A 25,323-nucleotide genomic window follows, 5' to 3' on the forward strand; every position below is an offset into this window, starting at 1 on the left:
CCCAGTATATGGCCGTTATGGGATGCTAAACACTTGGATGACTTAATTCATTCTTTTAGAGGACTCTTGCTGAGGACAAAATGCACTCTACACCTACATTTTGCTAATGTATTGTTTAAACACTACAAAGAGGCCCATATCAATAGCATCCACTGCAGAGATTTGTACAAATATAATTTATTTCCACCTAAAAGTTATTTCTGTAACTTCTTTTACACTTTAAAGAAAATTAAGAGCTTAAGTATATAATTACTTGGAAATTGAGAGAATTTAATTATTCCAATCTGAAATGTAGTAAACATGATAGTCAGACATTCTTACAACTCAAAAAAAAGGACCGCATCCATCCAGCTGGTCTTAAACATCAAGTTGTATAAAGTGAACATTTTAGAGTGCTTTCCCATAAACCCCACTCTTATCACAAAAAAGCATCATTCCTGAAAAAATTCAATCTCCAAACACAAACATGACACCTAACCCCACAATGTATGCAACAGTACTACAATCCAAGCAGGAATATGTATTCATAAACTCATATTATGACTTAACTGGTCTTTTGTTTTTCCCCCGCACATGAAAAAACTAGTTAGGGAGTTTACAAAGTATCTGGTTTCAGCTTTATTTCAACACATGCAAATAACCTACATATAAAACATAAAAAAGTAAACCATGTACATATTACACACAAATACATCTTAAGAAATTTACAGGTTTTGAATTAAGTAGCAAGTGCAACATTTATTTGAAGAGACTACTGCAGCTGTCCACAATCAGTAACGACTATCTTCTTACTCGGCTGGCCGTTCTTTGTGCCAAGCTCTCCCATCAGTTTCACAACGTCCATGCCGTCTTTGACAAAGCCAAAGGCGACGTGCTTGAAATCTAGGTGCTCTGCTTTCTTCATGGTGATGAAGAACTGGGAGTTGTTGGTGTCGCGGCCGCGGTTTGCCATGGACAGCAAGCCCGGGCCGGTGTGCTTCACATCAAAGTTCTCATCCTCAAACTTGTCCCCAAAGATGGACGTTCCTCCAGTCCCGTCCTGCTTGGTGATGTCTCCACCCTGGCAGTGGGGAAGGACAAAAACCATAAATCAAGGCCCTAAATGTTCTGCGTTTCTGACAGACGCAGACACGCATGAAAACAGGCATGCTCCGATTTGGATTTTTTTGGCACTGATACAGATAGCTTATGCAGAGCCTATTTAAAAGACTCAGTGGAGGTTTGCTCAAAATGGAATTTTATACAATATAACTATTTCTTTGAATGGGAGGCGTTCACACATACAAACAATCAAAAGTCATTTCAAGACTGTGTACTATCTATCTACTTGTTTGGGTCACAAACAGAATTTAATTAGCTACGTTTTAAGTGTGTCTAAAATGTTTAGAATCAGTGACCGGTATTTATTAGCCTACAGCAGGCTACAAAGCGCACCACCCCCTTCTCACGTCAATACACTTTACATCTCACACGCAGAGAAGCTGGTCATGCATCATTTTACTAGCCGTTTTGGATTGGCTGAATGAGCGATAAGCGTCGGCGGACGATCTAATGGAGCACCCCAACCCAAAAAACAATGATAGTATATGCATGCATGTACTTCTGTATATATAAACATACACATAAATGAAGCGCATTGAACACAGGAAACCATATCCATAGTGCTGCTCACCTGACACATGAAGTCTGGGATGATGCGGTGGAAGATGGAGCTGCGGAAGCAGAGTCCTCGCTCCCCGGTGCACAGGGACCGGAAGTTCTCGGCAGTCTTGGGCACGATGTGGGAGAAGAGTTCCATGGTGATCTTCCCCAGCGGCTCCCCGTCGGCAGCGACGCAGAAGAACACGATGGGGTTCCCCTCCCGGGAATGCTCCAGGACCCGAGACAGCTGGCTGAAGTCAGACTGGGCCATGCGGCTCAGGCACTCCTCAAACTTCCTCCTGAAGCATCCCGCCAGTTCCTCCGTCTTGAACTTCGCAGCCAGCTGCTCGACCTGCGCGCTCCCCTCTGCAGGGGGAGGGAACAAATAAGATGAAATGTTGCATTTTATCACCCCATTCTCATGTGGGAGAAGTTTGGTTACGGTCATTTTCAAGTGGTGTGATCTGCAGACGCATAGTTTCATAAACAGGAAATGCTTTCCATGTACAATTAGTCATCCTGAAGTTGATAATCAGCAGAAGGTTGAGCAGACTGAAACTTTCCATTTAAAGTCGCTTAATGGCGACTATTACAAGGGAACAGTTTGCCACACGTTCTCCTTGTTGAACGCACATCTGGTTTAAGTGTTTGAACGTAACGGACATGGCATTCTGTACCTGCGTAGTCTGTGGCGGTCCACACCAGAGCATTGTTGGAGGTGTTCATGGGCATGAGCTCCATCCCCTGGGTGATGGTGTGGTTGGCACAGACCTTGAACACCTGGTCGCGCCTCATCAGCACGCGGTAGAACCTCTTTTGGGGGTGATAGAGGATCTTGATGTCCCCCACCCCGCGCTCTTTCCATTGGTTCAAGGTGCGGTCCCACCGGTACAGCCTGGTCCGCTCTTTAAACAGGATCTCCTCATCCTCCTCTCCAGACTTGGTCTCCACCTGATTATCACAGGGACTTTATTCAGAGGGTCTGTGGCTGCATAACAGGCTGTAGGCACCCCAAACCCTACCCCCTCCCTCGAGTAGCGAAGCAATCGCAAGGACAAATTAGCTCGTCATTGTTTAGAGAAAATAGTAAAATGTCCCTTCACTGATGGCAACCTTGATCGACTACGGCTAATAAAAACAAAAGCAAAAAACAGCATTTGGAAAAGCACTTCATCAGAGCTTCACTGAATATTCAGGACTCTACCTCTGGCAGTGAGACGATAGGCTCAAAGTGAATGTCAGTGCAGCCCACAGCCTCTTCATCATCGCTGCCCTCTTCATCACCTTCATTTCGGGTCACCGGAGCAGCACCAAACACCGTGGCCCCTGCATTTGCCCAGGAGAAGCTGGCATCTAGAGTGGGAAGAGGCAAGCGAGAGAGGAGAAATAATTTAACTGAGCTTAAACAGACATAAGGAAGACACTTCATACGCAGCTTGAGCATGCAGACTGGATCAGCATGGCAAAGCTGTGGAGAATTATGTGTTCACCTGCAGGGTGTGCATTCAGTATTAGCACAGTCTGGATTCAATACCCAAACAGGGCGCCCATCAACACACTGAAACAGTGCCTTAACAGAATGAGGCACCAAAGGACCCCCAAGATGCAATTTAAATAAACATAACACTAGAAACATCTATGTGCAAGTTAAATTAGCTAAAACTGTGGCCACAATCATTTTTACATACCACTTGCCTTTCAAAAATGAAAAAGATCACAAAATGTGTGTACAAAATTCAAATACACGTACCTTGCTTCCCAAAAGCAAAGTCGCTGCCGCTCTTAGCCAGATCTGCGAACGAGAATTCCTTGACGTCGCTACAACCAGTGAAACCAAAAAAAACGGGAGGGTCTGCAGGAGAAACAATGCACCCGTTAAGAAAACAACACCAGCTGCAGAAATAGAACTTGCATTCAATAAACACTCGTCTGGAACATCATCTGTACTGTGGCGTTACTCCGGAAACCTTCCATTAACAGGAGCTGTGTGCGCGAGAGCGTCATGCCTTGGCTAGTAGAGTCGGGCTCTGGCTCAGGGCCCTTTTTCGTGGACAGGTCAATTGGGGCGCTGTCCTGGGCAACAGACGTGGTGACGGGGGTGGCTTCGCTGGAAGAATCAGGTTGGGGCGTGACCTGTTCCTCTGCCGCCGGGGCGTCGCTACTGCTAGAGATGATGGGGTCTGCTACCTCGCTCTTTTCAGTTCTCATCTTCTGCAGGTTTACACAAAACATAGCTCCTTATCATTCAGATTCTACACACCGGCACTCAATAAAAAGGAAAGGAAAAGTTCAATAGGTTCACTTGCATAATTTCATTTCTAAAAAAATAAAAATAAATAAATAAATAAATAAATAAAATACAATTCTGAAAATGGAACACTTGGAAATACATGCAATAGGCTAATAGGTGGAAATATATATATATATATATATATATAGGTGGAAAATATTTCAGGAACTCCAAAACGTAATGGATAATGAAAGAATTGGGCATTATATCTTTGTAATATTTTCAGCCAAAAAAACAAAACAGCAAAAGTACAATGGAAAAGTACAGTGGAAAATTTCAACAAAACCAAGTCAAGATCACAAACTGGCAGTGAGTAAGAATCAGCGGGTGCACAGCATCTCAAGGGTGAGATGATCTCACCATGTCTTCCCGCACTTTTCTCTTCTCCGTTTCAAAGTCTCTGGGCTCGTCCCTCTCGCCCTCGTCGCTCCCCGCCCCGCAGAAGAAGGTGGGGGGCAGCTGAAGGCGCACGGCTCGCTCCTCCTCCTCGGGCGTGGGCTTCTTCTCCCACACCAGCACGCACTCGGCATCCCTCTCTCCCGCAGGGGGGGCCGCAGGTGCTGAAAGGTAACGCATCGGTCCGTCAGCTCGGAGGCAGCACAATGGCTCACACTACAGCCGACAGCTCGTCCGTCAGGGACTAACCCTAACCTTAACCATCCTGCTTCTGTGGACAGGTGTTAAATAAGAAGCTAAATTTGACAGAGAGGAGTAAATCAGTCGGTGGCGATGCTTGAAAGCTCTTCGGCTCAATGTGAAGAACATGCACCTCATGCGGTAAGAACTTGGCTAGCATACCAACCAACACGAGGTCATCTTGAGAGAAAGCAAAACGCAGCATTTTCCTCATGTACTCTATTAGCTAGTCCTGTACTTAAATTGTGGCTCGCCATGTCAAGTCGGGTGAAGTAACATTTATCTTACACCAAACATCCAACTGGATTGCAATTTCACAGGGTTTAAAAATCTGTCTCTGCCACAGCGTCACAACGGAAACAGACGCCATTCAAGCACCAGCACCAGCAGATAACCACCACGGTGACATTCACATTGCACAAATCAAAGCACGGTGCCACCTTTAAGGCTCTCAAGCAAGTCGTACACATCTATTTGGAAAGTAAATCTTAAAACATAAAAAGCCTTTAAATTTAATTTTCCACATCCTTTCATTCTTTAGTCCCCTGGGAACACATTTGAATAGCTATTGTGTTCAGTGTCTGCCTCTCCTGATCTCCTGAAATGAAACTTATTTTCACAACGCTAATCAATTAAAACACTAATATCAGCATTTGACAATTACTTCACAAAGTGACCTACAGAGAAATATGGAAATATGCAACATGCTACATTTTCAATAAAACATTGTTTGCAAAAGATATTGCAATAGATATTGTGAGTGCAAAAAAGAATGCATTAGCCAAACAAACTAGTATAGGTAGCTAATGAAATGTGAGAAACCTTTCTGAGCTCTGTGATTAGCAAATCAACGTGTATATGTGCATTATTTACACAACTGCACATACAGAAATGCTGCTAGTGATGAAAAAAGGAAAGCAAAGTTATGACAGTGAAGCAAAGCTTATAAAAAGGTAGCTTTTGCTGCAGTGTACAGTATGCCAAGCTTGTTGTTCACGGCATCCAGCTTTGATGGGTAGCCATCATCTATACTTAGCCATTTAGCAGACACTCCAAAGCATCGTACCCTCTTTTTATTAAACATACAATCCATTTATACAGCTCGATGTTTACTGAAGCAATTCAGTCAGGTTAAGTACCCTACTCAAAGCAATTCCAACCCCAATTCCCTAATCATTATACTATACCTCCACCCAAATATGAATAGTGTATCACAATAAATTCCATCTCACTATAAACCTCAATTAGTGCTTCAACCCTGAAAACTGAGAGAATTGAAATTTTGCAAGTGTGGGTGCATTGATTTACCAGCCTCACGTCCTTCAGCCTCCTGGGTCACTGTCTCCAGGGTGCCAGTCACCTGGGTCACTGTCTCCATGGCACCAGTCACCTGGGTCACTGTCTCCGGGGCGTCAGTTTCCAGGGTCACTGTCTCCAGGGCGCCAGGCTTTAGGGTCACTGTCTCCAGGGTCACTATCTCCTGGGTGACTGTCTCCACGGCACCAGGCTCTGGGGTCACTGTCCCTGGGGCGCCAGGCTCCGGGGTCACTGTCTCCTGGGTGACTATCTCTGGGGCGCCAGGCTCTGGGGTCACTGTCTCCTGGGTGACTGTCTCCACGGCACCAGGCTCTGGGGTCACTGTCCCTGGGGCGCCAGGCTCCAGGGTCACTATCTCCTGGGTGACTGTCTCCACGGCACCAGGCTCCGGGGTCACTGTCCCTGGGGCGCCAGGCTCCGGGGTCACTGTCTCCTGGGTGACTGTCTCTGGGGCACCAGGCTCCGGGGTCACTGTCTCCTGGGTGACTGTCTCTGGGACGCCAGGCTCCGGGGTCACTGTCTCCTGGGTGACTGTCTCTGGGACGCCAGGCTCCGGGGTCACTGTCTCCTGGGACACTGTCTCTGGGGCGCCAGTCTCCTGGGTTACAGTCTCTGGAGAGCCTGTCTCCTGGGTTACGGTCTCCAGCCCACCGGTCTCCTCCTCAGGAGGATCAGGATACAGCTTCCCATTTAGCTTTCTCACTGCTGTCTCAAAGTCTTCATCTGCACAAAAAGTATGCCAATGGATTGACTCAATGAATTCAGGAAATTAACAGGCTTACCGTTGAACCCCCCCCCCACCACAAACTGCACACTTGTTCAATAAAGTAGAATTATTTGAAATAATTCTCAAGTGCCACAGATGGTTCCTCACCATCCTGAGAGTCATCGCTGATGTAGCCCGGCTCGTTCTGGTAACAGAAGAAGGTAGGAGGCAGCTGGAGTTCACGGGCCAGCTGTTCTTGTTCTGCAGTGGGCTCCCGCACGAACACCACCTGCAGATCCTCAGAGTCCACCTGCTCAGCAGCCCCTTCCAGCTTCGCCGTATCATCCGCCTTTTCTCCCACTACCTCAGAGGCAGCTTCAGGAGATTAAAAATATAAAGAAAACGTCATACATTTGTACCAACACAATCAGAGGAAAGTATTCTATATATCGAGATATGACAGATGCAGAAATGCAGGACGGAAGTGGGAGTTTTCCAAATGACAAATCTATGAGAGTCAAAGCATACAACTACAAACCGTGACTGGCTGTACCCAGCTCTATGGTGTGAGACTTTCTTTTTTTTTTTTTTTCCTGAACAGGGACTAAAATATTTAGTCTTTGGAAAACTAACCAAACAAAAGCAAACTCAAACAAAAATAAATAAATAAAAAATCCTCACATCCATAAATGCTGTTTAAGGGGAAAATATTTGAATGTTTTAAGTTAGTTTCACACTTATATACACATGCAAGATCTAGTTATAATAAATAATAAAAACACCTGGCATGCATTTCGCCATAAGGGGAGGCCGACTCAATTTGTTATAATAGTGCAGTTTCCCTGACAAGCCATTTAACTTGTGACTCGTGTCACTAACTGAAAAATTAGTAAACTGGTAGACTTCATTAAAATGACTAGGCGAACAGAGTACTGTACTCTTCTGGTGTGAGATTTCAATACCTTTCATCACTTCGTACACCCCCAAGTTACCTCGGAGATAATGGATTACTTCCAGGCCAGTAACTAACTGCAGCACTGTTGCTACGCACCCTGTGCTAAATGTGGCTGACCTTAATACTCATTACACGTCTTTACACAGTGCATTCCTATCACAGAGCAAGCATGTCTGACATCTCCAAGTGTCCCGTTTCAGATTCCTTAAAAGCTTCTGGCTCTACATCCACCCCATACACTTACCCGTGGCTCACAGGGAACTCCATCTGCCCTATATAGCTAGAAATGATTTATTCCTCCATGTTGCACCTCTTGTATTATATCGTTAATGAGAGCAGTCAGACCTCTCGGGCCTCTTTAGACACACTTGGAATTTGCGAGTTTGTCAATAATGTCCAAATTCCAAACACGATGGGCATGCAACATGTTAGATTCTTGCATAAACCTTGATGTTTCCACACCATACAGCCAGGTTAACTCTGGCAGCGACAGCCAGTGGGTGACAGCTCAGCAGGTGATGTGTCACATTACACACACAGTGCAGTGACAAAATACCTTGGGGTTCAAATTGGGTGGATGATGTGCAGGTCCAAAAAGCCATTGGGTTATCTTTGAAAAGCCTAAAATCCAATCCTAAAAAAATAATTGCTCGGTGAGACAAACTAGATGACTTGTGTAAATTCGCCGTTTTTGAGACTTTTTTGTAAATCACTAGAAAATGTTCAAAAGCTGAGACATATTAGGAAAGCAGGAAATCGTACTTATATTGTCCACCTTCTGCTTTATAAACATGCAGCCTACTGACAGCCAGAACTGCACTACACTTTTCTACTTTTAATGTGCCTTCTTAAGTGGTACTTCACTCTTTCTCTGCCATTACAATCTTCAAAAAACCCACTGATAAAAATAGTTAATACTAAGCATTTATCATAATAAACATTCATGGAAATTAAACTGCCCAAGATTTGGAATATTCTTATTCTCTTTGAAGGCCTGTGGATAGGGCACTGCAGTACAAGGGAGATTATGGAACATAATGTGTAATTCAGAAAGCAAATTAACACCATAGGCACATTGTCAGCACAAGCAGCTTTCACTGAACCACAGATGAAAAGGTAAGGAAAACCTTACCTCTAGTCGGGACTTTGAATGTGGGCATTGCTGGAGTCGGAGTTACAATGGACGGCTGACTGGCAGGAGCACTCTCTGGAGATTTGGAGCCTGCAGAAGGAACACTTGGTGCTTTCTCTTTAGAGCTCGTCTTGCTGCTGGGCATCAACTCATGGGAAGATGGAGGGCTTCCAAAGATTTTCTGGAGAGAATCAGTGCCAAAGACAAACTTCGGTGGAGAGACAATGGCTTTTGAGGGGTTCTGTGGACTGTGTGCTGCAGCCGGGGAGGTTGAACTATCCGTGGCATGGCAACTCTGAGGAGGAAGATCCGTTCGCTCTTTGGTGGTCTCCTCCAACACAGCTACTGCAGCCTGACCACAGGTCATCTTGAGCGGAGTACACTCTCTGGGTGATACAGGCGTAAGCTCAGTCTTAGTTTCCTGCGCACTCTTAGCCGCCTCAAAGACTTCTCTGAAGGTGTTAGCCACCTCCTGCTGCTTAAAGCGGACTGCAAGCTGCTCAACTTTCCCTTCACCTTCCGTGAAGTCGAAGGCACTCCAGATCCAAGCTTTCTCTGCCCCTTTCATGGGTTCCAGCTTCATGCTGGAGGCGATCCAGTGGTTAGCACAGAGCTTGAGCACCTGGTCCCGCCGCATGACAAGCCGCACTCGTTTGGTGTCATAGTTTTGCAGGATCTTGATGTCACCAATGCCCCTCTCCTTCCACTGACTCAATTCTTTATCGTAACGGTACAGCTTGGCTCTATGACTGAACACTACTTGCTCATTTTCCTCACCAGTTGATATTTCCACTAAGTCAGGCAAGGGCACAACGGGCTCAAAATACTGACCATCCCTTTCTTCTTCCTGGGTTGTTTCCGATTCGTCATCTGTTCCAACAGAAACTCTGCTTTGGTTAAGTTTTGCAGGAGATTTAGAGGGGCTGATGATAGGTTGGAAGCTGAAGTTGAAGCCAGTGGTGGATTCTCCAAATCGAAACAAATTCTTTCTAACTTCTGGACTACTAGCTAATGGGGAAGCACACACAGAAGTATCTGCCGTGTCATCCAAGGCATCCTCTTGCAAGTCATAGTTGTCCCACTCAAGGGTAATACCAGCGCTCTCAGAGTGGGGCTTAATCATCAAGCCAGAAGTACTGTTAGCAGTTGTGCCACTGGCTTGGCTGTCCTGCTCCTTAACCTTTGCTTTGTCGTCAGTCAAGAAGGATTTAAGGTCCTTTAAGCCAGACTTCATCTCCTCTGCTTTCTGAATGAGATGTGCTGTTCTTCCAGTGTCAACCAGCTTATGAGGGGTTTGCAAAGGTATATCCAAGAGGAGCCTCTGACATTCCTCAAATTTCTGTTTGAATTCTTCGGCTAATTCTTGCGTTTTAAACTTAGCAGCAAGCTGTTCCAACTTGGCATCACCATCTGAGAAATCATTAGCAAGCCACATCCAAGCTCTATCTGATCCAGAGAGGGGCTTCAGATTCATAGTTGTCGTGATCAAGTGGTTAGCGCACACCTTCAAAACCTGTTCTCTCCTCATCAGCACTCTCAGCTTTCCATTTTTGCTGTTCTTCAGAAACTTGAGATTTCCAACACCCCTTTCCTTCCACTGACTAGTGTCTGCATCAAATCTGAAGAGCTTGACTCGTTGTGAATACATAGTCTCCTCATCCTCCTCCCCTGTCACAAGGTCAACCTTGTCAGGCATCGGAACCACTGGTTCAAACTGGATGTCATCATTCTCCTCCGTTTTGTACATATCTTCATCGTCCTGGTCTTGAGAGGTGTCAAGTTTTTTGCTAGGCTGGAGCGAGGCAAAGAGCTGCTCACCAGCTCGTGAGAAGCCTTCAAAGTTTGGATCATTCTGTCCAAACTGGAAGTCACCCTGGGAAGAGTTAGCCAGGTCTGCAAAGCTAAAAGTGTTGGGTTTGCCAGAAAAGAGAGGGTTTTCATCTTGCTCAGTAATCTCCACTGATGGACCTGCATCCTCGGCTGCATTTTTCTCTTTTTCTCGGTGCTGCTCTGCAATGTTTTTCAGGAATAGGGAGGCCGACCCTTCATCAGGTTGACTCTCAGCCGGAGCGGTTAGCTTCACAGGTTCCTGAGTGCCAAACTTAAATGCGCCCGTAGGCATCGGCATTGAGAAAGAGAAACCTCCACTAGTGGAAGGCTTGCTCTCCACCTGAGACGGAGGGAGCTCAAACTTGAACGATGCTGGGGAGCTCTTATCTTCACCCTGGCCAAATTTGAATGTGGTGCCAGCGTTAAAATTAGCTTTAAACCCTGTGGCTGCAGGTGCATTTGATGCATTCTGGCTCCCAAAACTGAAACTGAAGGCAGAGCTTGATGATGGTGCTGCATTTTTTGTACTTGTATTTGCAACTTTTGCATTAGGATTTGGTGTCTGGCAGGAGAGACAAGCACTTGAGGATCCATCATTTCTAACCAGACAGGTATCACAATCCCACTGCCCCTCTTTCTTTCCAAACATAGCCGCCAACTCACCCTGAGAGGGCATCTGGATTTTCCTAGGACTCTGGCAAGAAACACATTTTGCAGTTGAAGCATCATTTCTAACTAAACAGGTATCACAGTCCCACTGTCCTTCCTTTTTGGTAAACTGACTACCAAACCCAGCACCAAATGAAACTGTGGAGGGTTTATTTACTGCTGGATCAACTATTGATTTACTTGATGGGTTTGGAGTCTGACATGAGACACAATGACCTGCGGATGCCTCATTTCTTACAGCACATGTGTTGCAGTCCCATTGCCCTTCCTTTTTGGCAAACTGACTACCAAACCCAGCACCAAATGAAACTGTGGAGGGTTTATTTACTGCTGGATCAACTATTGATTTACTTGATGGGTTAGGAGTCTGACATGAGACACAATGACTTGCAGATGCCTCATTTCTTACAGCACATGTATCGCAGTCCCATTGCCCCTCCTTTTTGGCAAACTGACTACCAAACCCAGCACCAAATGAAACTGTGGAGGGTTTATTTACTGCTGGATCAACTATTGATTTACTTGATGGGTTAGGAGTCTGACATGAGACACAATGACTTGCAGATGCCTCATTTCTTACAGCACAAGTGTCGCAGTCCCATTGCCCCTCCTTTTTGGCAAACTGACTACCAAACCCAGCACCAAATGAAACTGTGGAGGGTTTATTTACAGCTGGATCAACTATTGATTTACTTGATGGGTTAGGAGTCTGACATGAGACACAATGACCTGCGGATGCCTCATTTCTTACAGCACATGTGTTGCAGTCCCATTGGCCAGGCTTCTTCTCAAACTGAGTGCCAAAGCCTATAGGTTTTGAAGAAGCATCACTAGTGCCAAACTTAAAAGTAGTCGGTATTTGAGCAAATGATCCAAAAGGCTGTGTGCTAGAAGCAGAGCTGGTGTCTTTTGATATTTCTTTACCAAACCCGAATGTGAAAGTCCCTGCTGCAGGCACCGTAGCTGCAGGCATCGTAGCTGCAAATCTTCCATCTGGTTGAGATTCAGCAGCAGGGTTGGGGTTCTGACAAGCAACGCACTGCACAGCTGTGGGCGTGTTTCTTATACAGCACACACTGCAGTCCCATTCACCTTCCTTCTTAGCAAATACGGCTCCAAAGTCTAATTCTTTGCTTGCTGCCTGAGGAGATGAGGCTTTTGGAGGAACCGCTTTTTCTACTGGTTGTTCTTGCTTCTGTGGAGACTTCGGTACTGCCTTCTGTGCCTCTTCAAACTTCGCTTTGAACAGGGCTGCCTCATCTGCCGTTTTAAAACGGATAGCCAGCTGCTCAGGTTTGGGCATTTCATCTGCATAGTCAATAGCATACCACACCCAAGACTTATCTGAGCCAGCATTTGGTTTCAGAACCATATCTGCAGTGATGTAGTGATTGGCACAGATTTTCAGAACCTGTTCCCTCCTCATCAACAGTCGGACCTTGCCCGATGTTCTGTGCCTGAGGATTTTGATGCTACCAATACCCCTCTCCTTCCACTCTTTGGTTTCGGTTTCAAAGCGGAAGAGCTTAGCCCTGTTGCAGAACATCTCCTCCTCTTCCTCCTCTCCAGTTTTAACATCCACTTTATCAGGGAGAGGCACAATGGGCTCAAAATGGGGGCCATCTTCGTCCTCCTCAACACGAGTGCTCTCATTGTCGCTTTCACCTTTCTCCTCCTGCTCCTCGCAGTTCGCCACGCCAAACACAGCTTTGGCCCTGTCTGAGAAACTGAACGACTGGTCTGTTTTCCCAAACAAGCCCGGTTTGCTCTGGCTCTGTGCAGCATCAACAAAAGAGAAACCAGCTGTGTTTTTAGTTCCAAAGTTAAAGACTCCACCCTGGGAAGCAGGAGCCTGGTCTTGAGTGGGCACCTTCTGCCCAATTTGTGCTTCATTTCTGGTCGGTAAGTCAGACGTCAGAAGCCCCAGCAGGCTCTCACTGTTTTTAACCTGCATGGAGGGGAAGGTGAAATCCCCATCGTTAGATTTGAAATTTGAGTTGAACTTGAAGGCAGCAGCCGGTGTGGACTGGCCAAGAACGCCGGCTCCGAAGCTGGGTACATTAGGGGACTCAACAGGAATCTGCTGGCCAAAGCTGATTTTCCCAAACTCTACAGGCTTGGCCTCATTGCTCTTCGGTGGTTGCACAGGGACAGCAGTGGGTTTGGTGAAATAGCCTGGCTCTGGCAGAGTGGGGTTGGTAGAGGGTTGAGGAACACTGTGGCTGTAGTATTCCTCACTGTATGGAGAGATCAGGCCAGTTGCAGGCGACTCAAAGCGCAGGGGAGCGCCATAAACCTGGTCTTGGGGGTACATGCATCCTGGGTTTGTCTGCAGGGGCGGTGTGTGCGTAGGCTGCTGGTAGGCATACACATGCGGCTGTGGAGGGAGACGGTTGATCCCATAAACTGGGGTCTAAAAATAAAAAAAAACGAATAAATGAATAGCCCATTACAGGCTGTTATTTTGAGACTATCATTTGAAAGACTGTGTGTACTGTAATAAGTTTGAGTTTGGCTTATCTACAGATTAAACTAGCATCTTTCATGGTAAGGAACAGCTTAATTAGTAAGAGATGCATACCTTTGTTGGAGTGACATTTGCAGTTGTGCGAAGAAGATACTGAGTTGACGAGTTGTAGGCAGGTGAGGGGTTGTAATACACAGGTCCCGATGGTCCTGTAGTAGCCACTGTTATGAGAAAACCAAAAAAATCACTTTTTTGTACAAAATAAGGGGGGGGGGGGGGGGTAAAGAGGAGATTGGAACCAAAATGGCACCACCTAACCTGTGAGGGGCGCTCCATGGAAGCTCTGGGCAGCTGGAAACGGCTCCTGGAGGCCCTCAGCTGCGAACCCCTCTCCGTACATCCGGTGGTGGGGGGAGGCTGTGGCCCCAGAGGAGTTGTGCCTCAGGTCATGCACCTCGTTCTGTTCACCAACAAACAAAGAGCATGCAAACATTTAGGTGGCAGTGTGGTATAATGGGTAAGGAACTGGTCTTGTAACATAAAGGTCACAGGTTTGATTCCCGGGTAGGACACTGCCGTTGTACCCTTGAGCAAGGTACTTAACCTTCATTGCTTCAGTATATATCCAGCTGTACAAATGGATGCAATGTCAATGCTATGTAAAAAGTTGTGTAAGTCGCTCAGCGTCTGCTAAATGCCTGTAATGAAATGTCATTACCTGGAAGGTTGTTGTTTGCGTTACATCTACTTTAAAGAATGGGGAAAACAAGTACTGACAGTTGGACAGAAACATTTTTGGTTTTGGCATTTTCATAGGGTAGGTTGACGATACGGAAAATGAAAATTAACAGTGTTATCCTTTAAGACCATACAAGTCAACAAGTGTCAATTAGTATTTTTAAGAAGGGAGAAAAACAGTTAACCACATCCCACATATATTAAAAAAAACCCACTGACCGTGAGGGCCTCCACTTGTTGACACAGCATTGTTAGAATAGACTTTTGGTCCTCAGCCCAATGAGGAGGGGTCTTGGGAGAAAACTAGAAAGAAGCAGAAAGAGAAGCCATTTAAAACCATCCAACAGGATAACAGGATAAAATGAAGACAACATAATAAGGCTTAATGAAGACAACAGAAAAAGGGGGGGGGCATTATTGGAAAAGTGACCAGAATGCACAAGGAATGCACTGATGCCGTACAATGTGTCTTTTTGAAGGAGACAGCACACTCTTGGTTGGAGATGGGGTGGAGAATTTGATGCGAGAAGCAGAGGCACCAGGCTCTGCGAGCTGACTGGGGCTTGTAGGTTGACCATCCTCTTCCTCATCCATGTCCTCTCCACATGCAGCAAGTTGCTGGTTGACATCATTCAGCATATCCATCACCTCCTCCATGGATATAGGTAACTACACACAAATCCAATGCAACAAAAAACAGCAGAATAAGACTTCAGAAACAGTAACTTCGGCACAACTTTTCTTACACTAGGTGAAGAACGAAAAGTTGTTTGGAAGGCAGGACAAAATATTTACAATGTTTCAATGTACATTTAGGACTCCATACAGTTGATGAAAAATGATCCAAAGCATTCATGTTTTTATTTAATAATGCAATTACTGTTCAAGGGAAAATAACTGTTCACCTTATCAATCTCAGCAGCATTGGCGTTGTGAATTTTTGACAGGTACTTTCTGAACTTTCGTAGGAATGTGATGCACCGGTCTTGATTCTCTTCAACACCGTTCCCTGCTTCTTCAGAAAGCCTCTGAAATATCTGCACAGATGAAGAAAAAGCCAAAAAAAAAAAAAAAAATTCAATAAATTCCAATCATTGCAGCTGCTGGGTGGATAGTCTGGTTAAAACAAAAGGCTTCAGCAAGTGGGTGCGTCCCTTGGGCTTGCCTCAAACCAGACTGTGCCAAGAGCTATCCGCCCAATACTATGATGCCAATCTCAATGCACAAGATCAACTCCCTTCATCAAACAGGCATCTGTGAAACAGCACAGACGAGCCCGTGTTCTCCTAAACAGACACCGTAGAGGAGAGCCGATGGATGCAAATAGATAATCCAAATTGGAGGGAAGGGGAGAATAATTTTGAATAAAATAAGGAAACAAAAATACTTTAATGCCAATTTCTGCAACACACCTGCGCAAGATGCCAACAGGAGGAAATGCTGTTTATGTTTTCTAGCGCTGCAATCGCCTCCTCTGTTCTGCCTTCAATATCCAGGAGTATGGCAAAAGCGATCTCTGCTTCCTCTTCATAGCTCTTCACTTCAGATATCTGAAACAGGAACCACAAATTTTAACATTTACAGCATGAAAAGCAGAAAGAACATGAGTCCAAGATTTCCACTTTCCAGAGGATTACCACAAAAAGCCATTTTACCTGAATGTCTTTACTACGAAAGTGCATGAACAAGGGATCAAGAGGTTCCGGAATGCTCCGCCGTTTCTTAATCTTTTCCAGGAGGGTCAACACAACCTTCCAGTAGTGCACACTGCGCCCGATGTATTCTTTCTGGTCGTAATAAGAGTTGACTCCGTTACCCTGGAGGGAAACAGAAAACGCAAGTATGCATGTTAGTTTCTTGGAACTATTACAAGGAACCTTGACATTAAGCAATCCTACACCTATTGGCAACAGATCAGGAGGAATACCCACCTCCTATACGTCAAAGGAAGCCTTAATGACATGTTTATTCAGCTGTACCAACGCCCAAAAGGTGGGAAAAGCCAGATATGCTACAGTGTTTTGGAGGTATTCCAAGAGCATTGCGACTACAATATTCTTCAATTTATGACAGGCGAAACAAAACGAGGTCTTGGAGTATAGGGGTATTTTAAGAGCGACGAGCAGCGGCAGGTGTACCGTTTCGCTGAGGTGTTGGGCCCAGTGTATGGCTAGCGCTGGCTGCAGGCCATGCTTTTCCCCAGCCCTCAGGGTGCTAAGACCATGCTGGACCGTGATCCTCAACTTAGCCGACATGCCCGGCCTGCAGAAAACCCACAAACACGTACACACACCATAGCTGCATTTTAAAAGCCATGATGACCATGCCAGTCGGTGAACAACTTATTAGACACACAAATTCTTGAGAATAAACCTGCAGTTCTACAATAGTCTTTGATACAGACATGTTCGGCTTTTGATTCATTCCTACAGGAGTAACTCACGGAGACTTGTTATGGATGAGGCTGTAGACGGCGTTCCACCAGTCCCTCTGTCTCTCATTGGACAGCAGCTTGATGACCTGCAGGGGCAGGCACCGGACCTCGTGCAGCTGGGAGCTGGCTGTGATCTTCTGCGTCTCCTGCAGCTGGGCCTGACTGCAGAACACAACCCCGCTGAGGAAGACCTGCAGCAGCACACACAGGGGCGAGGAGAGAGGGAAGAGGGGCACTTTAACGGCAGATTGGAGGCACAAAACACACCAGGAACAAACTGCAGGAAAACAACAAGCACCACAGCAAGGTCTCAGCATCACAGCTTGGACAGCAGAAATAAATGCTTAGAAAAATTACATTTCTGACCATTTCGTACAATAACTACACTTGCCACATAACTATTTAGCTGCAGATCTAAATTATGACAAAATCAGGCAAAGGGATCCCTGAGAATCCTTATTGGGCAAGAGCACAGGTCAGGAGAGAGGCTTCCATATCAGTGCAAGGAGCTGTGCAGGGCGTAGAGCGCTGGGGAGCCGAACCTCCAGGTCGAGCAGGCTGATGGATTCGGGGGTGTTGGTGTCCAGTTTGGAGGTCTCCAGCGTGAGCCGGGGGAACAGCTGCTTCAGCCAGGCCCTGAGGGCAGGTGTCTGGCCCATGAGCGCCCACTGCAGGCCCAGCCAGGCCAGCTGCTGCAGGTCACCTCCGTATAGCACGATAGCCCCTGAAACGCACGAGAAGGCATTACTGCACACAGCACTGGCTACTGCACCTTAAAACATGCAAGAAGGCACTACTGCACACAGCACTGGCTACGGTGCCTTAAAACATGCAAGAAGGCATTACTGCACACAGCACTGGCTACTGCACCTTAAAACATGCAAGAAGGCACTACTGCACACAGCACTGGCTACGGTGCCTTAAAACATGCAAGAAGGCATTACTGCACACAGCACTGGCTACTGCACCTTAAAACATGCAAGAAGGCATTACTGCACACAGCACTGGCTACGGTGCCTTAAAACATGCAAGAAGGCACTACTGCACACAGCACTGGCTACGGCATCTTAAAACATGCAAGAAGGCACTACTGCACACAGCACTGGCTACGGTGCCTTAAAACAAACAGAAAGACTTGGACCATGATGGACTAAGATAGACATTGACAAATCAGACAAATGAATAATGTTGGCTTCTCACCGCTGTCCCACTTGGCGAGATCACCGATGCCCGGCATGTCCGTGCCCATGCTGCGGATGTCGTCGTTGCCGATGAAGGAGGGGCCAGCGGGGGCCTGGGCCCCGAAGAGCATCTCGAACAGGCTGCCCTGCCCGCTGCGGTTCCCAAATGCCTCCACCACCTGCTTCACGAAGCCGTCGTCCTCCTGGCTCAGGTTCAGCAGCATGTGGCCTGCCTGGCTCTGCCGATCACAGGCCAGGGACTCCACCAGCTGCTGCGTGGCCTGCGCCCCCTTCGAGGGCCTGCTCTTTGGTTTGGGTACCTGGAGACGGGGGTGTGACAAGGTGGGAACAGGATTTAATTCCCCCTAGATATACCCATTCGCTTGCGAGCACTTTTCGTTGAAATGAAAGAATAAATATGTTTGCGCTAATCTTGGAGATGGCAAGCATCAAAAAAACATGACTTAAAACTGGAGCATGTAAACTATGTACATATAAAAATAAATCACTCAGAAAATACATTTAAAGTTTTTTTTGTTTTGGACACACACACAAAATCAAATATTAACATTTTTATAGTCATATTCAAATAAATCATCCACATTAACTACGGGTATATTTAAATGCTTTAAACTAATTTATGGCTTCGCCCAAACCATGCCTTACTGATGCCATCCCCTGGCGGTCTCATCTGATTGGCTAAAATGGCACCACTCCCAGTAGGTCTCACCTGATAGGCTAAGAGGTAACAGAGGGCTGCGAGGTCAGTCACAGCCCTCCACTGCTGCTCCTTGACATGGGCCATCTTGAGCAGCAGCGACCCTGCGTGCAGGTAAAGGTGACCCCTCATCTCCGTGAAGGCCTCCGACAGCTCGTCCGTCGTGCTGGTGGTGAGCTTCGCGGTCGTCTGCATGACGTAGTCAAAGCTGGAGAAACAGCAGAGGAGGAGAGGAGTGAGCGCTGTTCATCTCTTGCACTGCAGACCATACATTGACCACACAGGTATACAGGGCGTTCCTCTCACTAAACATAACGGCAATTGTGCCATGCCCACTGTTCACTGGAAAAAACTCTGCAGTTATATCTAGTGATACCTCAGAACAATTATACTGCGTTTTGGAAAGGGAAACAAGATAAAAGTTCATAAAGCGCTCCTAAAATGAATGAATGCTCTGGTGTCCTGCACCAGAAGCCTCAGAGATGTGCTCTAGCTGGTGTGCGGGTGAAAAATACACCGGTAACTAAGGCTGTCAAGTGCCATGAAATTGAGTTTGAATATTAGCTTTTGTAATTAGTTAGTTTGAATATATTCGAATATCATTTGCCTATAATTCACAAAAATAAGCTGCTTATTGTCGGGCGCAATATGTACGTGATGCTCCCTCTAAACCGGCCTACGCGTTATTTTCCACAAGCGGGCAGTAGAATAGAGGACATCGGTGAACTTTAATACTACGTTACTACATCTGGGGCCTCATTTATAAAACGTATTTTAGATCAACTGTGTGGCGCGTGCGTAGAAAATCACGTCAGCGATTTATAAAATTTCAACATGACTCGATTTGACCGTGGAAACAGCTGTGACTCTACGTCTGGTCTTCACTTGACGTTTGCACGCAAGTTCACTTTATAAATGAGCCTCCTTCAGTTTCTATAGCCTAATGTGCAAATGAATAAAGCACTTTCTCGTGGATGTAATTTGCCATAAATCGGCATTTATTAATCATGGGGAAATTATTGTTTATAAGAAATCCCTGTTTATTTCTTAACACAAAAACTATTCAAACGGCTAATATCTGTAGCCTAAAACAACATAAATTACTTACTCTGTTTAGTTTAACGACTTTCATCATCCAAAAATCAAAATAGGAAAAACACTCCCACAAATGTTCTATCTTCATATTACATGACACAGGCTGCCCAAACTAACTGTACTTAAAAATACAGCTGCACTAAGATACTGAATGCGTGTGAGGTGAATGCGTGTTCAGTGGCAGTGTGCTGTGTGCTACCTCTGCAGGGCCTCCACACACTGCTGCACACTCTGCTCAGACAGGCTAAGCCTCAGCAGGCTGCAGTGGGCTAGCAGCAGCTCCTTCTGCAGCTTCCGCCACATCTTCTCATTGGACAGCGTGCTGGGCTGGGCCAGGTACTCCTGTGAGAGAGACACACACACACACAGATTTATCAAACCTACTCAGACATCAAAATCATTCAAATGACAAATTCTTTAAAAACATTTCAATCAGACCTGGGTCAAATACGCATTCGTTTTGAATTCAAATACTTTTCTATGCATTATTGATCTTGTCTGGTGTAAACCCCACCTTCAGTTACACAATTACACCAGGCAAAATCAAGAGCACAGAAAAGAATTTGAATCCAAAACAAATATGTATTTGACCCAGGTCTGATTTCCATGCATAAAGATGGAGCTAAAATAATACCAGAAATGCCCTCTAGCACTTGCTTTGCAGATTATCATTTGCTTTGCAAATAGCCGCTTCAAGAGGGACACAACTCACCCTTTAAAAAAAATCGCCCTTGCATACAGTTGGGAATTTATTGAAAAGTGGCCACTTTATTCGGTATACAAGCATGCTAACACAAATAGCTTGCAAAAAGCAAATCATGTGACAGCAACTCAATATATAAAGCAAGCACACATGGTGAGAATGGGTTAGTGGTTGTTCGACCAAACATTAGAATGGCAAGAAATGCTATCCAAGTGACTTCAACCTTAATATGATTGTTGGTGTCAGATGTGATGGTTCCAGCAACTCAGAAAGAGCTGCCCTCCCACATCGATTGTGCACTCAAAGGACTTCACTTCATTGCAGTGGCATGACCATGCCTAACAGGTTACCCATGTTTCTTTATGTGCACACCAACTTCACTAACACTTCCTCATGTCTTGAATTTCCCTGGTACAATTAGTTAAACACAGCTGTGACAGCACCTTAGTCACAGACTAAAGCAGAGAGAAGCTCCACCAAACAAATAGCATGCTGACAACACCCAAACAAACAAAGCTGACGGTTCCCAGCAGCAGCTGAATGAGAGTGCCTCTGGGTGCGTGCAGGTGCGGGAGAGGGACGGACCTGGAGCGTGCGCACGAGGGTGGAGTACCAGTCCAGGCTGCCCCGCAGGGCCCCCTTCTTCTCCACGGCCAGGCAGTGGCCGACGGCCTCCTCCAGCCGCCCATCGGAGCAGTACAGGTGCACCAGTTTGACGTTGATGTGGGCGTTGCTCGGGCGCAGCTGCAGCTCTGACTGCAGCAGGTCAAACAGCTGGTTCCAGCCCTGCTGCCCCTGTGAGCTCAGCAGCTTCTCCTAGGAGAGACAGAGATAGAGGGCACAGCTGGAACCTCGCCTCACTGGACTCAGAGGAATCATCAGGCGCGCAAGCAAGTTTATCAAGAACCCCCTGCACCCAGCTCACCATGACAGATGGAACAGGTCATTAGGCGAAAGAGCAGAATGCCTCTACCAAAGTCATTTCCACCAAGCAAAAAATTAAACTTTTTAAAAATAAAAAACTGAACAAGCGCCCTCAATCCTGACGCACATCAAGCACTTTTTGTCATGCGACTGGAACTGTATTTATGTGGAAGCATTCTTACATTGTTATGTCTTGTCTGACTTGTTTAAGCACTTAGTCACAGGAGAGAGAAAAGTTGAATTATTTTTAACAGAGCTTAAACACGCCCATTTAAACATCATCTCACTGGCTCTTTGCTTTGATGGCATGCACTAATTAAACAGTCAGGTAAAGCAGTGTACTCAGGGTTTCCGTGAGGTTGCCCTGTGAGATCTCAGCAATTCCAGGAACTCTGTACTAACAGACCTTCAGGTTGTAGACTGCAGGGCTTCCTGGAAGAAGCTTGGCTGCCTTCTCCACCCAGAACTGCGCGCTGTTGTCGAGCTCCGGCTTGCTGCACAGAAGCTCAGCTACCTTCAGGACCAGGTCGTTCTGGGCGGGGTTCAAGTTCACAGAGCGCTGGAGAGGCCCAAGGAGGAAAATATTAAATTAATATACAAGAGGGGCCTTCCTGTCCACCACCTTGGACTGCATAACATATACAATGACCCTGATGAAGGTTTTTTGAGTCACAACGCACAGGCCATCAGCAGTTTTTTTAAAAAAAATTAATCAAAATAAAAAACATTTGAAGCCCATTCAAATAGATTTTGTGTGTACACCCTGAGGGCCTTGATTTTCTTTTCCATCTAGAGCGATTAGACAAAAAAAATAAATTTTTTAAATGATAACCTAGGGCGAAAACTTAGTGAACTTAAGGTTTCAGCAAACTTACCCATATTCTAAGGCAGCCATACTCCAACCAAACACTGAATCTTAATGGTTTGCTTGTTGCAAAGTGTTTTTATGATAACCCAATAACCAGTTAATCATAATTTTGTCATTAAGCATCAAATGTTCATGACATTCATGTACATCTACTCATACACAGACTTAAAGCATCAATATGGCAAAATTATGTCAGCAAATGTATGCACAATGAAATGAGTATATACTCATTATGAATGTATTATAATCATGATTATAATTATGATGATGATGATGATGATTATTATTATTACTATTATTATTATTATTAATAATAATAATAACAATTATGATCTGCACACACCTTGTAGCATCCCACTGCTTTATCAATGTCTCCCTCTCTCTCATACAGCTGGCCCAGAAATTTGTGTGCTTTTGGGTCTCTTTCGTGGACTGTTAGGTAGGCCGACACGTATCTAAAAACAAGAACAATTTAAAAGCACAACTGGATCAGAAAAAGTTAACCCGGCAAACAAGCCTGGATTGAAGTACAAATTTATTCAAATGTGATTGGCTAAAGTAACGTGCACTCCATGCTTACCTTTTAGAAAGTTCATATTCTTTTGCTTCGAAATACAACTTCGCAAATAAGAATCCTTTAATCGGCTTCTATAAAAAAAGGCAAAACACAATAAGGGCAAATAATCTATCTAGCGAAAACTATTAACATTAACAAAGCAAACGTTAACATTACAAATGACATACATCCAAGTTAGCTAGATGTCGTGGTAACGTTAGTAACTGGGCGCTACGTTGACATTCCACCATTCAGCAACTAGCTATGATACTACCCAACGTAGCTATTTACACGAGAAAAAGGGACAATGTGCTCGCTCGATAACCTCGTTTTAAAATCGTTTTTTAACCATAATCAATGACGTTTTAGATCTTTTCTGTCTATAATATGTTTCTAGTACGCCAGTTGTTTTTGTAACTTAATGTCAACTTTGCGATGGGTCACTTGACACATGACAGTAGCCACAGCGCTTAGCCTGGTGGCTAGCATAAATAGCATTTCATTTTGCAACATTTAAATGTTGAAATGAAACCAGTTTCACTGGACTGATGTTCAGGCATAAGAAAAATAAGACGAATAGATTCGTACAGCTTACTTACTAGCTACGTTAGCTAACGTTATACGAGTTGCTGCGTTAGCCACACATTAACATTTTCAAATTACCAGGCCTGCGCGCGTTTTCTGAAGGAAAGGGAAATAGCCAGAACATAGAGGAAAATGAGATGGTGTTATACACCAATTGAGTCGTGTAAAAAATAAAATAAGACAATTTAAAAACTCCTCCGACACCACCTCGAATGTGTTTAGTTGTCAAATCCACTCTGTTGAAATCCAAGAAGGTAATGTTAGGCCCAGTTCTGCGAAACAACCAAACTACGCACTCAAGCCGGTTTTAGCTTACCTCTTTAAGGGAAGGAGAAGCACTCTGCACCGAAGAAATGTAACGATCCACGTCGGCCTTACTTCGCCGCATGGTGGTAGGGAAGTGAGCTTCGATTTATTTATACACTGTAATGCCTTAGCTACCTGAAAAAGAAGCTTTCAAAAGCCTCCTGACGGTATTATCGTAAGCCTGTACTTATACAACCGCACACAGGCCAGGCGAGTTCAAATGGCATCCACTCAGCACGTAGGACACCGACGAAAATGTGACGTCGGTTTCTTCTTCTTTTTTCCCCCCGACAGACTACGCACTGTTTAGTGCATTGCTGCCTCCCACTGGTGTAGAAATGTCATTGCTGCTTATGCAATCCGAGGCCTATATCTTGTGATAGAGACCTGTAGTTTTAAGAAAGTGTATTACTTCCCTAGCTCTCTCTTTTGGAACGACCCCGTCGCCCTGCAATGATCTAAGGGAAAAAATTTAATTCCCAGTTTGCTAATCTCTATGAATAAAACGGAGTGTAGCACAGTGGGTAAGGAACTGGGCTTGTAACCAAAAGGTTGCAGGTTCGATTCCCGGGTAGGACACTGCCGTTGTACCCTTGAGCAAGGTACTTAACCGAAATTGCTTCAGTATATATCCCGCTGTATAAATGGATACAATGTAAAAAAAATGCTATGTAAAAGTTGTGTAAGTCGCTCTGGATAAGAGCGTCTGCTAAATGCCTGTAATGTAATGTAATGTAATGTAAAACCCTCCTTTCCCCAGCATAGATCGGACAATGCATCAAGACATGTTGTACACACTCCAGGACTCCACAGTTCTCACAATTGCCATCTCTGTGTTTCCCCACTAGCACCAACCCACTTGCTAAACTGCCCCAGCCTTAGCCTCATCATCGAATGTGTGCTTTCGACCACAATTTATGACCCTATTTACTGATGTCTTTCCCATAGATCTAAATGCAGATCTTGCTAGTCACTGTCCCAACTGAAACACTAACCAGTTGAAGTCTGTGTGACTGAAGGTCCTGCCAGCCATGCCCCAACAATGAACCCTCTTTCAAAGTCACTTAGATCTTCTCCTCTTGCCGTCTTGATCCAAAATTGAGATCAACTGGGCCTGCTCAGCATTTTATAAATGCCAACGAGCAGGATAGGATGTTAATTGCTTAATTATATCATAAAGTACACCTGTAAAGAAGCATCTGCATTCTCTGTGCTTCTCCACTCATTTATTCAGGTTTTTCCTTTAAATTGTCACCCGCATGTGTGTGTGTGTGTCTATATATATAAACACAGCATCAATAATCAATACATCAACATTCAGCATAACTATTATTCCAATATATAATTTGAATAATTCAATATATAATAAAATGTGAAAAATAATGTAGAGGTTACATATATATAATTATGTTCATTTATGTATGAATATATTTAATAATGAGGTAATTTTCATATTCAGAGAGATTATTTACCGTTAATAATGGCACAGACTAATTTGGTCTAGTAGCGGTCATAAAACATCACATCTTCACACTTGTTTTTTGAGCAACACAAGTAAAATCTTTCCAGAAT

The 25,323-nt window shown here is 45.0% G+C and overlaps 1 protein-coding gene across 5 annotated transcripts; it reads right to left on the bottom strand.

The window, feature by feature from the left end:
- Positions 1-161: 161 nt before the first annotated feature.
- On the bottom strand, positions 162-24,000 carry ranbp2 (RAN binding protein 2). Of its 5 annotated transcripts, none has more exons than XM_035394452.1 (29): positions 23,762-24,000; positions 22,885-22,952; positions 22,648-22,759; positions 21,843-21,995; positions 21,098-21,328; positions 20,009-20,151; positions 18,727-18,922; positions 18,016-18,316; positions 17,358-17,539; positions 16,825-17,006; positions 16,520-16,643; positions 16,037-16,198; positions 15,794-15,931; positions 15,287-15,418; positions 14,844-15,050; positions 14,601-14,684; positions 13,962-14,103; positions 13,758-13,864; positions 8,678-13,553; positions 8,102-8,179; positions 6,759-6,965; positions 5,876-6,607; positions 4,292-4,491; positions 3,648-3,852; positions 3,392-3,493; positions 2,846-2,994; positions 2,319-2,592; positions 1,673-2,007; positions 162-1,060 (listed from the first exon to the last, which is right to left on the bottom strand). In XM_035394452.1, exons 1-29 carry the CDS (start codon positions 23,831-23,833, stop codon positions 752-754), a joined length of 10,203 nt encoding a protein of 3,400 aa, XP_035250343.1. In that variant the 5' UTR covers positions 23,834-24,000; the 3' UTR covers positions 162-751. The 5 variants fall into 5 exon arrangements, with proteins under 5 accessions (XP_035250343.1, XP_035250342.1, XP_035250344.1 ...); XM_035394451.1 differs by having other exon boundaries at positions 8,678-13,589; XM_035394453.1 differs by lacking the exon at positions 8,102-8,179 and having other exon boundaries at positions 8,678-13,589; positions 23,762-23,999.
- Positions 24,001-25,323: the final 1,323 nt, after the last annotated feature.

The sequence above is a fragment of the Anguilla anguilla genome, chromosome 15 (assembly GCF_013347855.1).
Source record: "Anguilla anguilla isolate fAngAng1 chromosome 15, fAngAng1.pri, whole genome shotgun sequence".
NCBI lineage: Eukaryota > Metazoa > Chordata > Actinopteri > Anguilliformes > Anguillidae > Anguilla > Anguilla anguilla.